This window comes from Candoia aspera, chromosome 8, assembly GCF_035149785.1.
Source record: "Candoia aspera isolate rCanAsp1 chromosome 8, rCanAsp1.hap2, whole genome shotgun sequence".
NCBI lineage: Eukaryota > Metazoa > Chordata > Lepidosauria > Squamata > Boidae > Candoia > Candoia aspera.
This window is the reverse complement of record NC_086160.1, coordinates 55,864,179-55,879,274: the sequence shown is the minus strand read 5'-3', so window position 1 is coordinate 55,879,274 and position 15,096 is coordinate 55,864,179. Positions and strand designations below refer to the sequence as shown.

General features: G+C 37.8%; 1 protein-coding gene across 1 annotated transcript in view; it reads right to left on the bottom strand.

Moving 5' to 3' along the window:
• TBCK (TBC1 domain containing kinase) overlaps positions 1-15,096 on the bottom strand; it is a 102,690-nt gene that overhangs the window by 74,439 nt on the left and 13,155 nt on the right. Inside the window, exon 4 of the mRNA XM_063309913.1 lies at positions 1,226-1,340. Within this exon, the coding sequence (XP_063165983.1) occupies positions 1,226-1,340 (115 nt within the window). The remainder of the gene's footprint in view (positions 1-1,225; positions 1,341-15,096) is intronic.

The window sequence follows — 15,096 nt, the reverse complement described above, 5'->3', positions numbered from 1 at the left end:
CAAAATAAAGTAAATATTAACTGAATATTCAAAGTGAGAACCATTTTGGCGATAAATGGAAAAGTAGCAGTAACACAAATGCCTAGGTAATTATTATTAAAATCAGATATTCATAAACTACGAGAACAAAACGTAAAATTAAAGGAGAGTTTCTAAAGTTATACAGTATAGAACCTAAAGGATCTCAGAAATTGTCTTGAAAGGGATCTCATAGTAGGATATTTAGAGTTCCTAGTAATTCAGACTTCCCCCCCCCCCTTTTACTTGCCTGTTCATAAATAATGTTTGTTTAGTTTTTTAGTCCACTCTACAAAATGCACCAAAACATGTTTAGAGCTATGACTAATTTCTATACTGTGGCCTGTTTCAAACATACCTTACCATAGTTTGTGACCTTGGATTAAACAATAAATGGTGATTAATCAAAACTGAAAGATAACATTTTTGAACTCATCACTTGAGGATAGAAAAACATTATTTATGACAACGTTCAAATACAGCCTTTATTGTTTGAGTGAGTGAAGCATTTTCCCCCCCACTGGCATATTCTATCATAGAGCGTACACAGAACTTTTATACCCATGATATATGAAAAAACAAAGTATTCTAAAGGCTTCATTATACAGAATGGGGGTGATCTGTGGAAGTAAAATTAAGTGGATGGATGAATGTTTGAGCATGTATGTGCATGTGTATAGATGGATTTGGAAGGGAAAAGAGGAAACCAAGAAGACAAGATTCCAGCTTTTAATGGAATCAAGGGTCACGTTCCTTCAGGAGAAACTGAAGGCATCCATCTCTACTGGGACTAGTCAGGTTTACAGGAAATAAAGTGGGAAAAGGGATAATCCTTTTAATCTACCTATTTCTTCTTCCACTCACACTCACTCTATGGGAGTCAAACACTCTTCTTGTCTTCCTCTTTTCCCTTCCAAATCCATCTATACACATGCACATACACGCTCAAACATTCATCCATCCACTTAATTTTACTTCCACAGATCTGCCATTCAGCTTTCCTTCCATTCTGAATGGTTGGGAAGAGGCGTCATTTTCTTCCAGTCCTGAAAACAAAGGAGCAAATTTGGGAGTGGGGAAATTTGCACTAGAATTGCTCACATAACTGCTTTAGGCTGTTCCAAAGGCCTCTGAGCTATCCATATATATTTACATACCAAGAATAATAGCCAAGCTAATAGCCAAGAATAAAATCCTATAGCCTTACATCTCCATCCATGAGGATGTTATGAGGTGAGAGAGCTCGGTGGACTATTCCATGCTCGTTGAGACTCTGCAAGCCTTGTAGCACTTCAAAGGCGATGCATGCCGTTCTAAAAGGACTGCAATGAAAGAGTGCCATGTTAGAATTCTTCTGAGGCAACGCAATATTGTTGGCTGACATTCTCATACCACAAAGGCTGGAGATTAAAAGAGTAAAGTCCAACTCATACTGGGAAGGCTGCTGTAAACTGCTTTCATGCTACTTTGATACTGTAACCTTTTATTGTTATATTTAATACATTGTGAGTTAATCTGAGGAGGGGTCTGACAGCCAAAAGGCCTTTCATGTATTTACCATTAAGGAAAAAAAATAAAAGCAAGGATTAAGCTGATAATTGTGATAGGTGACTAAACTGGATTTACAAATCAGATTTCTTTCAAGCTTGAAAACCTTCTTGACTCTCTAACTCAGAGTGAGATCAATAGCACAATTTTATGTCTATTTATGTAAGTCAGAATTAAACCTCACTCAGTAATTTATTCCAAAGTAATTATTACCACAACTTAGATAACACAAGCAAATAACAAGCAAACCCTAAAGATGATAGCTATCTTCTTAAAATATATGATGATTGGTCACACAGGGAAAGGAGCAAATTACTCCAAAACCAATTAATTGAAACTGCAAGAAAAAGGATTCATACTTTATGTGTTAGATTTCTATCCTGCCTGCCAGGAGATCAAGACAATACACATAGCGCTTCATCCTCCCACTTTCCTCCCTAACAATAACCCTGTGTGTGATGGACACTGATCTGAAAGGATAATACATCCTAATCCACATTGGTACAGAGTGCCCAGCAAAATGGTAGAAATCTTATATGCTGGGGCTGGATTTGCTCATTTGTCAGGGATATTGCAGTACTATATTCCCTCTGTTGGCAGGTGAACTATACGATGTCTGAGGTCCTTTCTAACTCTGTAGTGAGAGCATTACTATATACTTGGGATGTTTCATTTGATTCCCAGAATTATGAAATGTGTATCTGGGAAATAACAACTTACTGAGGCACTAGAGGGCGTCCTCTGCACATGTACTGTACTATCCACAAAGGATACCACGGCATGCCTAAACCAAGAACATTTTCAGGAGTCAATATACCCCCAATTCCTTATTTCCCACAGATTAAATTACAAAAGTGACATTAACTGTTCAAGTAAAGAAATGTAATGGATTTGTTAAGTGAGGATAAGGCATTATCACCGTTCCCCTGGGTCTGCCAAGTCTTTTACTGGCATCTAGATCAACCTACCTTATGCTAGAACATGTGCAGGTTGTGGGGAAGAAATCAGCATTTTTCAGACTGATCTGCTCAAGAGAACGTCTGAGTTAAGAACTCTATCAATAATTACTGAGAGGAAAATAGGGGATGACATAAGCAGACAAGACGACTCTGAAGTTTCCTTTTTCAAAAGTGTGCCTAACGGTTTTGTTTGCATAAGACCTAAAACATGAAACAACTCTAATTGGATGCAGAGATGGTTGCAGAGTTTACAAGTAAGCCTAAAATCATACTACTTGAGTAATGAACTGTCCCACACACATCAATGGACAATTACTGGATCTTTTTAATTATCCTTCCTAAATTTACTTACATGATTATGTGTGCACATTGAAGGTTTCCTCTTGTTCCCACCTCAAAAAATATAGATTTAATTGTATGAAAACCCAGTTCTACATATAGAATCCAGTTAGTGATCAGCAAACAGAACATGAAAAAACAACACCTTTTCAAAACTCCTCCCCCCAAATCTATAGTAGAAAGATAATTTATCTTTTCCCCAATAAGAAATTTAAATCACTTGGAAAAATACTAGGCTACTTAATTAAAAAAAAAAAAAACTAGTATGCAAACTAAATCACTAATGCTTCTAACCATTTGAAATTCATATGCATTTCTGGGCCTCACTTCCTTATTAACTGTAGCAAGTACACAAAGACAAAAAAGAACGAAAGATTATATTACATGCAGTTACAGTGTTTTAATGTTTCATGTCAAAGGCCTTTTCTCAGACTGAATTGTGATTTTCTATCTGTAAAGCATTTATTTATCATACATGACTATCAGGTTATTTCTTCTGAGTGTAAGGAATGTGCATCGAACAGAAAATCAAAGAAATTAAAGGCACAAAGTAAGAAGACAAAACCGAAATAAAACTAATTTTGGTTGATCATATATGGAATTGACAAACACCCAGGTTGCCATTTAACATTCAAGGTTCAATGCTCCCAGCCTATCCTTTGATGGAAATGTGGTAAAAAGGTCCATTCTGAGTGCAAAAAAAATTAAGTAGCCTTTGGAGGCTGACAATTCCCTAAATTTAGGGATATTTTTTACTTATTTCCTACCCCACTTTTATTTTTAAGAATAAAAAATTGTATGACTCAAATTTTAAAAATACGTATTTAAAAAAGATACACATTTATGAGATGGGAATATACCCTGTGCCCACCAGAAACTAACAGTCAGTGCAAGGAGGCAGAAAACTCTGAGGGAAGTGGTTGTAATGAAAAACAAAAATGTCTAATGTTAAAGGTTAGTTGTGAATGTTTCAGCTGCATTGCACAAATTTTGTGAGCAATAGCTGTTAACTTCCTGAACCCCTATGGTAACTCACAGTGAATCTATGTTTATAACATTAATACAAAATTGTATCAATACTAAGAACATCTTAAAGATATTCATACCCGCTTATTGAATTTAAAGGTTCCTTACAGGATATAGAAACATCTAAGGCCTATAGATAAAACCTGTAACAATCCAAAATTGATCAGGAATCTAGACTATGCAAAAATGCCAAAGAAAGGACATTTTGTGCTGGTCAACTATTTGCATTGATCATTCCTGTCTTATAGGACCTAACCATGCCTATTTCTGGTCTAAACCTCTTCTAGGCTACAGCCTCAGATTCAACACGTATCAGATAGGATCTGAAACGGAAGGTGAAAACAGCCAAGATCATATTTACAATCAATGATAGAGGGTAAATGTAAAGCACTTTTTTCTGTCAGATACACATTCATCATTTCCAACATTAGCCAGGATATTTCATTTTGTATTTTGCAGCATACAAAATAGATTGTTTTAAGGGTACTGTACAGCAGTTCCCCTATATACAGGAGCAGAAATTCACCTGCATAGTATGCCTTTATTTTATTATTTGAGTTTCCTTGACATACTTCCCCATTCATACCCATGTACTGAATGGAAATGACCATATTATTCTCAATGATATTGTGGTTGTCTTATTTCATTTTTACATTACTGAAAATATGAGGCCCAAATTGGAGACAAAAGATTTTACAAAATATACCAATTGCTACCACTAGCAAAATACTCCACAAATGTCCCGGTACGTGCAAAATAAAGAAATAATCAGCATTTGAAAAATAGTAGTCATACAATCTATTCCTGGCATGTTTGCTTGGAAACAAGCCAATCTGATTCCCATTTAAATGTACTCAGAAAAGCAAGCTCAGAATACCTAAGGGAAGTTGGGGCTAATTGATTTGAGTGAGGACATCTATCTTTAGCATTTATTTTGTGTTTTTTTTATTATGTTTTATTTGCTATTTATTCTGCCCAGAATCCTTTGGGATGGGGTGATTATAAGCATTATAAAAAGAGAAAGAAAAAAATAATAAACAGACCAGAGCTCTATTTGAGGGCTGTCATATCCAAGACCAGCTAAAAATTGAAGAACTGTAAGAAAAAAATCAGGGACCTTGAAGCTGCCTATCAGCATTTAGCACTGTGCTATAGACGGACTGGGCACACAGTTAGAAATCTAATCCATTTCATTCTCATTTGGAAGAACTACTACATCATAATAACAATGTCAACATTTGCATCTAGATACATAAACTAGCATATAAAATGTAGCTGCCTTTTTGGCACTGTACAAGTAAAAAGCAATGGCAAACCACCCCACTATAGTCTGCCAAGAAAACATCACAAAAGCGGTTATAAAAAGAGAAAGAAGAAAACAAAATAAACAGACCAGAGCTCTATTTGAGGGGCTGTCGAATCCAAGACCAGTAAAAATTGAGGAACTGTAAGAAAAAAAGCGGTGTCCCCCCAAAGGGTCAGACATGACTTGGTGCTTGCACAGGGGACCTTTCACCTTTCACACAAGTAAAATGTTGAAATGAGTAACTTGTTTCCCTTCATTATTTATCCATTAACTGGATTACTTTTTTAAAAATAGTCCTGGAATGCTCAAGATGGTGCCATGGTATCCACATCATCTATTCTACGTGTTCTCAAAATTCCAAATGTGCTCACTGAGAAACCACTTGGACAATGACTACCCAACAGAGAATCTGTCTATAGTGATAACTCATTTGAAACTTACAGCCCTTTGCTTCTTAAAGAATGCCAATTCTTTCCCTATTTTGAAACTTGATTAGCCTTTGCTTTTAAGGTACGTGCATTTCTTAAAATGATGGGAAATTATTTTTGCATAAGGCAAAGAGCATTTGAAAAGGAAGTATTTTCCTCAGAGTTTCAGTGGAGAGAGAAGAGTTAAATCTCTCTCCTCACCAGATGTAAGCACAATAATCATCTGTTCCCAGCAGCTGCTATATGCATATTAAGTGGTAACACATTTGTCCTAAAATGCATGTAAAAAAAATTGTGGATAATGGAGAAGAGGCATTACTTTCAACAACTTCTGAAACAGGAAAAAAATAAAACCTTTACAAATTCAAAGATTTGTTATGTTAAGCACATACTACCGTGCTAATAGAATACCTACTAAAAGTGACTCTTAAGTCCTTAGCACACTATAATCTTCCCTTTTGGCTGCTGTTGGATACAAGAACACAGCGCTTAAAGTAAAAAAAACCCCAGCAGGCAACAGTTTCTGTCAGAAAAACAGTGATCATCAGATGTGTATTTCTATTAAGTTCATAACATCCAAGTTCATTACAGCTAGCCTAGTTCCTAGAGCTGGGTTTCTTAATCAGGGTTCCATGGAACCCTAGGGTTCCGCGATAGATCACTAGGGGTTCCCTGAAATAGCACAATTTATTTAAAAAATTATTTCAAATTCAGGCAAATTCACATTAAAGAAGTAAGTTTCATTCTTTATTTTTAGTTTAAGAACACTGTTGATGCATATATATATAGGCCTACACATGAAACACATATAGTGATTTTGTAACTTCTGGCCTATATTTGAGACTGAATGTGCGGAGGTTCCCTGAGGCCTGAAAAATATTTCAAGGGTTCAAGGTCAAAAGTTGAGAAAGGCTGTCCTAGAGTACACATCTTAAGTTTATATATATATCTAGATAGATCTATCTATCTATCTTCTCTCAGGCAGTGGGGCAGGCTGCGGGGTAAGGCCAGCTTTCTGTGTCTATGAGTTATCCTAAGTGGGATGTGTTGCCTGCCAGTTTGGTCTAGTGGTTAAGGTGCTGGGATAGAAACCAGGAGACCGAGAGTTCTAGTCCTGCCTTAGGCATGAAAGCCGGCTGGGTGACCTTGGGCCACTCCCTCTCTCTCAGCCCAACTCACCTCACAGGGTGGTTGTTGTGGGGAAAATAGGAGGAGGAACAAGTATTAGGTATGTTTGCCACCTTGATTTATTTATAAAAATAATAAAGGCGGGATAAAAATTAAATGAACAAATAAATAAATTTTTATTATTTATTATTATTTTAATGGATTGTTAGCTGCTCAGAGTCATGCATAAAGTGATCTGTCATATCAACTGAAGCAATAAATAATATAAACAGAGTATTTTATCAAGGAAACTATTGGTAATATAGGTGCATGTGGATGTGTGTGCATACGCATGCGTACACAACACGTATTTAAAACACTCCAAAACAGAAGTGTCTTTTCAATTGCATGCTTGATGCAACTAACAGTCAGACCTATTGGTTTTCAACACGGACAATCATGAAATGACTCCCATTGAATCTTTTAATTGTACAATAGCAAAATTTAGATTTGGAATCTGCCTGCTAGTTCAGAATCCAAAGAGGCTTTTCTATAAAGGCACTCAGCTTTTTATTTATTTTGTCCTGTTTTCCCTTTGTGTGTTATCGGGTTTTGTAGTTCTGTGTGTTGCTGTACTAACAATTACTTGGTGTAAAGCAACAATTATACTGAGTCTAGCAACTTGTCCATTCCATTTTTGTTGTACTTGTTTCCCAGGATTTTAAACAGATGCCTCTCCAGTACTTCTAGAAGAAAGGGATAATTGAAGCAGTGACATTTTATAGACCAAGAACACACTTTTTTATTTGTTTTTATTTCTGACTACAACCCTTTGAATACCAAGAATCTTTTAAAAAACTTTCTTTCCAAGCAGGAAAGAAGACCTTCTTGACAATAAAGATTACTCTCTAGAAACTGCTTCCAGAGACTTAAAATACTTGGAATTGAGTCATTTTGAATTTGGAATTGAGTTTCTTTGTGCTTTTTCAGCTGCAATTATTTTTAAAATAGCAATCCATTCATAATATCAGCTTCGTTTCAATATATATCCCCCCTAAAGTATTCCTAACAGGAAACTGCTAATTAATTTCATCATTTTTTTTTCCTTTCCTTAGAACTATACATAATATTGTGTAAAATAACCCTGTGTACTATGCTCTAGCTTAAAACTGCACAAATCACAAAATTTGTCTTAGTGTGTCCTGAATTCTTGTAATTTCATCCTTTATAGTGAGGCCAAATGGATTACACTGATTTAATAGAATTTAAAGCCATGAATTAATGAAAAAGTACTGATACAGCAGACTGACAGGATTATATTCTCAGTTTCAACACAACACTATTATAACAGAAGAAAGTGATTATAAGTACTGCCTCACTTTTTAGAACAAACACTGATTTCCTTTTTAGAACAGGGAAAGCAGCTGTCGAGCAGGAAGATCTAAGGTAGGACAGCGGTTAAAGATTTTTTTCTCCATTATTAGCCAACCTAGCTCAAAGGGAGACAGTAACAACCACATAAACTGCTTAGTTTTCTAACTGTATTGGATTACAATTCCCATCACCTTCAGCAAGAAGACTATGAGGCTGTATAACGCTGAACGTCAATACCCTCTTTTTGTCTTTGCAACATCATAATTACACAGTTCCTCAGCAGTCCTCTTGTTTTGGTCCGAATTTTGGTCAAAAGACTAGACTGGGCAGAGTGGGGGGGAACATTTATTTTACCCAATTCCTTTTGTGTAGTGCCCATATGGTCAGACAGCAGTTCTTTGACAGAGATTACATACCATCAGAAACTAAGAACACTGATTAAGTTGTAACAGTGACCTACAGCAGCTGAAAGTTTTTCCAAAGAAAGGTTTTTTCCAAAGAAGCCTAAAAATACTACATTCAACTGAAAGGAAGCCCTCCACAAATTCAAGACAATGAAATGAAAAAACAAACATATACACATAGGCAGAACAAGTGAGGTAGGGTGGTGAAAGGGCTGGAGTATAACCAAGGAGACCCCAGTTGAAGACAATCTCAGATCATGCCCACCTCCAATCTACCTCACAGGTTGCCGCTGTAAGACAAAATGGGAGAAAGGCACATTACGCACACTGCTTTGAGCCCCTAAATGAAAGGCTAGAAAATAAATGAATGAATGAATGAATAAATAAATAAATGCCACACAGCTTTTTGTCAATCCAGGACTGCCATTTCCAACTGAAACTTCCTGAACATCTTCCCCCTCCCCACCCAGTAAAAGTGTTGCATAACACTTTGCTATCAGCAGCATGTGCAATACATATATCTGCTAAAAGCAACAGTCCAAAAAGGACAGGGCTAAGACAAAGCTACTAATTAAAATTCATGGCTTGTAAAATGTGGTAACCAATTTATTGATTTTATATACTACTCATGGCAGGTTACAGTAATACATAAATAAATAACATTAAAACCAGAAACAATAATGCAAAAATACAATAACAGAGATGGCAGTTGCGGATCAGGTCTGTTTTTAACCAGCTTTTTGAAGGGCAGTAGTGGAAGGCAAACCTGACCTTTCCCAGGCAAGAACTGATCTTCAAAGGCATCCGTGGTTTTCAGCAGGGCTCTCTACAGTCATTTCCATCTCCTGCCCAGTCCTCTGTTTTCAACTCTAAAAGGATACTTCCTCAAAATCACAGGTAATTATTGGCCAAAGTGGGGGACCCTGTTGAGAGAATATAGTACTCTACATGTTGCACACATACATTTCTATGCCACGGGAATTAAGAGCAATTGAGAATATTATAGAAGCATGAGGAAGGAGGTGTATGAAATGGATGTGTGGTTATGTATGATATACATTATCGTATTTCTTTTCCTCTATAAAGAAATAAAAAATACACACGTACTTTAAATAAAAAATATGCATAATGACAAAAGACATGTTGACCAGCTAGATTGAGTCATAATATGAACTAAAGGCTTGGGATAACCTTAGTTAATACCTCACATTGGCTTGTCTGGTTTTGATTTCCATCTGCTAAGTACTCAGCTTCTACAATGCAAAAATGCCTCCTGGGGCAGAGTAGTGGCTCTGATTGTGGTTTGTAAATGGTCTGAAACCATTCTTATGTATACTACCTGGAACTTCATTGTCCCAATAGATTCTTACGTAGTCAAAATCACACCAACAAGAGGAAGTATTGAAAACTCAATAAAATACACACACATATATCCACTTTTTTTTTTAAAGGTACCTACAGCGGGGGGTAAAACCAGCTCAGTGAGCATGCTCAGTGAACATGCTCACAAAACAAGATATGGCTGTTTGGCACATTGAACAGGTGCATTTTACATACCAATGTTTTATCACAAGGCAATGTAATGCTTATAAAGATACAATATGGGAAGCCACAGTTAAAACATAATACTCAAACCAGCATCAAACAGTGGATTCAGATCCTGCTTTCTCAAGCTTAAAGAAATCATACCTTCTGACACTAATCCAAATCCTAGGTTAACTAGGATCCTGTTTTTCCAGATATTTAAGATTCATAGCTCACCTCAGAACACCTGGTAATACAATGGTGGTGCTTTCCTAATACAAGAATACCTTCTGCTTTAGTTTTAAGTTATTTTGCAACTCCATTTCAGTTCCAGTTTTGTATTCATTAAAAAAATCAAAGAATAATTAAGAAAAGGAGAGTTGGATTCTGCATAAACAAGACATGACTAACGGGTTGGGTTTTCTTCCTTTCCTTTTCTGCATTATGACTTCACTACAATAAATATTGTTCTGGAAATGAATTTCTGGAAAAGGTATAAAAAGAAATAAATTCTAAAATGATTACATACCCCAAAATATGGTTTGTCATACTAGCTAAGATTTAAATGGTTTTCTTTCTAGTATGTATGCAGGTAAGTTGTTACTCTTTTCCATTACGTTATGTTGTCTTGAACTTTAACGTATTTTCTCATACACTCAGATAGTATTTCCCCATATCCATGTATTCAACACTGAACTCCAGATTTTATTAAGATGAATCATATGGATCCATGATTAAGAATGAAAATGAAAGCATTTGTTTCAAAAAGATAGTATAGAAATTGACCTTTGATCTTAAAGATCGATATGTTGACCAACAAGGTTCTCTCTGACAAGATTAATTTCTTTCCAATTATTAAAAACAAAATATCCTCCTTCCTCTTTTATTGAAGAACATTCACACTTTTTTTAACAGAGGCAAGTTAGAATGAGCAACTTTTTAGACTTTCCCCCTCCAGTGCTCGTTCACTTTCTCTACACTCAACTTTGTACTGATCTAAAGTGTGAACATTACTTAGGAGTTCAGTGCTCTAAATGAAATCACCAGAAAGGCAAGCCTTGAATCCGTATCAGTTCCTGCTCCTGAGCTAGAATCATGAGTATTCAGTTGCTGAAAAGTATACACACATATATAAACCATTGGAAAATCTTCCTTTATATAAACTCTACCTCTCATTTGATTTTGCAATATAGTACAACAGTAATGCTTTTAGCGTGGAACAGAACGAAGATATCTAAATCAGAGAACAGACGGTACTTTAATAAAAGCAAATAAAATCTACTCATCCAAATCAGATCATGTTTTCCACCAAGCTAGTAAAGAGCTGCAGACACAGTCTGCTTCCGATCAAAGACTCTATGTATAACACATTATACCTCTGTATCTCTCTGATGGTTCACTGGTAATTTTTAAAAACCATAACCTCTGAAACATATGACAACTTTGTTTGAGTGAAGACATATTATGTTGACTCAGCTCACAAATTAAGAACCATCCACAATGTAATATAGGTGCCAAAAGTCTGCATACTGCTTTTCCTAGGTTTTAATTTCAAAGTTGCAGAAGGCAATTTTAAAAGCACCAACGATGAAGAATAAAATCAAATATGGGCTTCTTTAAATCCTTGAAAAAAGCTTCCCTATAGAAGTTTGTGAAAATATCATACTTCTGGACAGTAAAAACATAGCTAATTCATTAATTCTGAAATGTGTAATTCTACACACATTTATAATGCATGCTCTTTGTTTTTCACTCTTGCAATATATACACACAGACACACATGCACGCACACACAAACACATACATGTGTACATATTCAGCAGCATTCTGGTATCTATCGATATCTATAATCTATACCTACACCAGAATGCTGCTGAATCAGTATAATGTACCACAAATCAGGCTGAGATTAACAAATACTTAATACTTTTGATACATTTGAACTCAATGCAAGTTTCTAATTCAAAGAACCAATAGTATTTTGCTTAAACTAACTTTTGCTTTTTCTTAACACACACAATTTATTTTCACTCACAAAGATTCTTTATGAAGGAAATAAATTGAGAATTCTATTGCCATGGCACAAGCCTACTGTAAGGGTTGCCTATTCTAAAACACTATCAGACTCATGAACAGGAATTCAAAGATATCTGATTTATTAAAGAATAGTATGCAGGATCACAGAGAAAGCTGAGAATGATGAAAGCGTGCCAAATTCAAACTAAAAACCCTCAGTGCAAATGAAATCCCTCCCCCCGTAGAATCTTCTCAAGTTCACAATCCCAGGTGCTCCTAACCGTTTCTGATGGTCTGTAGGAAAAGTCCTTGAGCAGAGAAGATAACCCAAACACACTCCATTGTACTGATTTCACATACAGAGCTTGGTACAAGGTCTCACAGCAGCTCCCTCCCAAACAGAAACGCACGTCATGTGAAACGTTATGATGTATAAACTACATTGAAACAGTGAACATGACATACTGCCCCCCAAAGATAAAGATTACATTAAGCAGCAGGCTTTAAAGGATAAGCAAGGTGGAAACGGTTAACTAAATCAGGACATGGTAAGCAGACACCCATTCAGGATGAGGAAAATGTTTCCATTAGACGGGATACTGCAGGGTGCCTCGAAGTTTGCAGGAATCAACTATGTCCTTGACTTCAAAGTGTTGTTGGCCATCAGTCATGATTGGAGCAGGAGGAAGAGGTTGAGGGAGCCAGCGTGAGGAGTGGTGCATAGGCTTAAGCAAGCTGCAATGGAAAACAGGGCGCAAGCATTTCAAATTGTGAGGCAAGTCCAATTTAACGGTAACTGGATTGATAAGCTGAACAATAGGAAAGGGACCAATGAATTTGGGAGCAAGTTTTTTAGACGGTTGAGGTGATTTGATAAATTTAGTAGATAGATACACCCGATCCCCAACTTTGAAGTCGTGTTGTAAGGAACGATGCTTATCAGCTTGCAACTTGTAAGCAGCCTGGGCATCAGCCAAAGCTTGTTGAATTACTGGCCAGGAATCAGACAGTGTAACAGCCCAGTTAGATGCAGAACATGTTTGGGAAGGGGGCTGTGGCAGTTCAGGGATGGGAACAAAGTCGTGACCAGAAACCACACGAAAAGGGGTTTGTCCGGTACTTTGATGCACAGCATTGTTGTAAGCAACTTCAGCAAAAGGTAATAACTGCACCCAATCGTCCTGATGGTAGTTAATGTATGCTCTAAGAAAGAGTGGAGTTCAAAATCTCAGCAGAACCGTCAGTCTGGGGATGGGAAGCCATGGACAGCGCTTGTTTAGTGCCAATCAATTTTAAAAATGATTTCCAAAACTGGGAAGTAAACTGCGTCCTGCGGTCACTGACCAAACGGGAGGGGCTACCGTGGAGGGGGGTAGATATGGAGGAGAAACAGGTGCGCCAATTGTGGGGCTGATGGGATGGATGCACATGGAATGAAATGCGCTTGCTTGGAGAAAAAATCTCTAAGAACCTAAATAACAGGTTTTTTTTGACTGGGAGGAAGATTCACAATAAAATCCATAGAAATCTCGTCCCAAGGACGGGTAGGACTGGCCACTGGCTGTAAAAGCCCCTGTGGTTTCCCTCCTTTCCGTTTTGACATGGCACAAACAGGACAGGAAGCAACATAGTCTTTACATCACGTCTCAAGGTTGGCCACCAAAATTGGCGGCTAACCAAATGTAAGGTTTTGACAAAACCAAAGTGTCCATCAAGTTTATCATCATGGGAACGCTGCAAAATAGCAGCCCTTAATGTTTCAGGCACATAAAGGCGATGTTGCACCCATGCCAGACCGTTTTCAAAAGAAACATTGTCTCTATTAGCTAGCAACCAAGTGTCAGATTTCAGTGCCTGGAGAAAGTCCTTCTGTAACTGACAAGGAACTTACACTTTCCGCTTCCCAGACTGGGCTGGGGACAGGGTTGCCTGTGCACGGGTCTGGCTCCAAGTGACAGCAACCAAGACCACTTGTGGTTCACTGAGAACAGTCCCAACCACATCTGCCACCTGGTCAAGGTCCTGAGGTAAACATGACAAAGCATCGGCCAGAAAGTTTTTATTTCCCGGGATAAATTTTAACTGGAAGTTAAAACGACTGAAAAACTGAGCCCAGCGAATTTGTTTAGGACTGAGACGCAGGGGGGTGCGAGGGGCTTCCAAATTCCTGTGATCGGTCCAAACCTCGAAAGGGCACCTAGCGCCTTCAAGGAGGTGACGCCAGGTTTCTAAAGCTTCTTTTACAGCAAACGCCTCCTTTTCCCAAACATGCCAATGGCGTTCTGTTTCAGAAAATTTCATGGACAGATAAGTGCAGGGTTTTAAGTGATTTTCAGAATCCCTCTGAAACAAAATAGCCCCAACTGAGGAGTCAGAAGCATCAACTTGGACCACAAAGGGGCCTTCAGGATCGGGGTGCTGTAGAATAGGCTCAGCGGTGAAAAGGGTTTTCAACTTTTCAAATGCTGCCTGGCATTCAGGCGTCCAATTCAGCACGGCTCCAGGGTGTTTTACTTTGCGTGTCTCCAAGCCCTTGGTACGGAGTAAATCAGTGAGGGGCAAGGCAATCTCAGCGAACCCCTGGATAAATTGCCGGTAGTAATTACTGAACCCTAGGAAGCTTTGCAATTGCCTCCGGGTGTGGGGACGTTCCCAACTTAGAATCGCCTGAATTTTTGCAGGGTCCATTTCTATACCCCGGTCAGACACTTGATAGCCCAGATAGTCAAGTTGGGTCTTGTGAAATTCACATTTGGAGAGTTTGGCATAGAGTTTGGCATCTCTACGTTTGCGCAACACCTGTTTGAGGAGGCATTTGTGTTCCTCCTCGGTTTCAGTGTAAATGAGATCATCTAAGTAAACCAGGACCCCTTTAAACAAATGAGCATGTAAAACTTCATTAATCAACTGCATGAAGACTCTGGGTGCCCCTGCTAACCCAAAAGGGAGGACTTTGTACTGAAACGATCCTAGTGGGCAATTAAAAGCAGTTTTCCACTCATCCCCAGCTCTTATGCGAATGCGGAAATAGGCTTCGCGAAGATCGA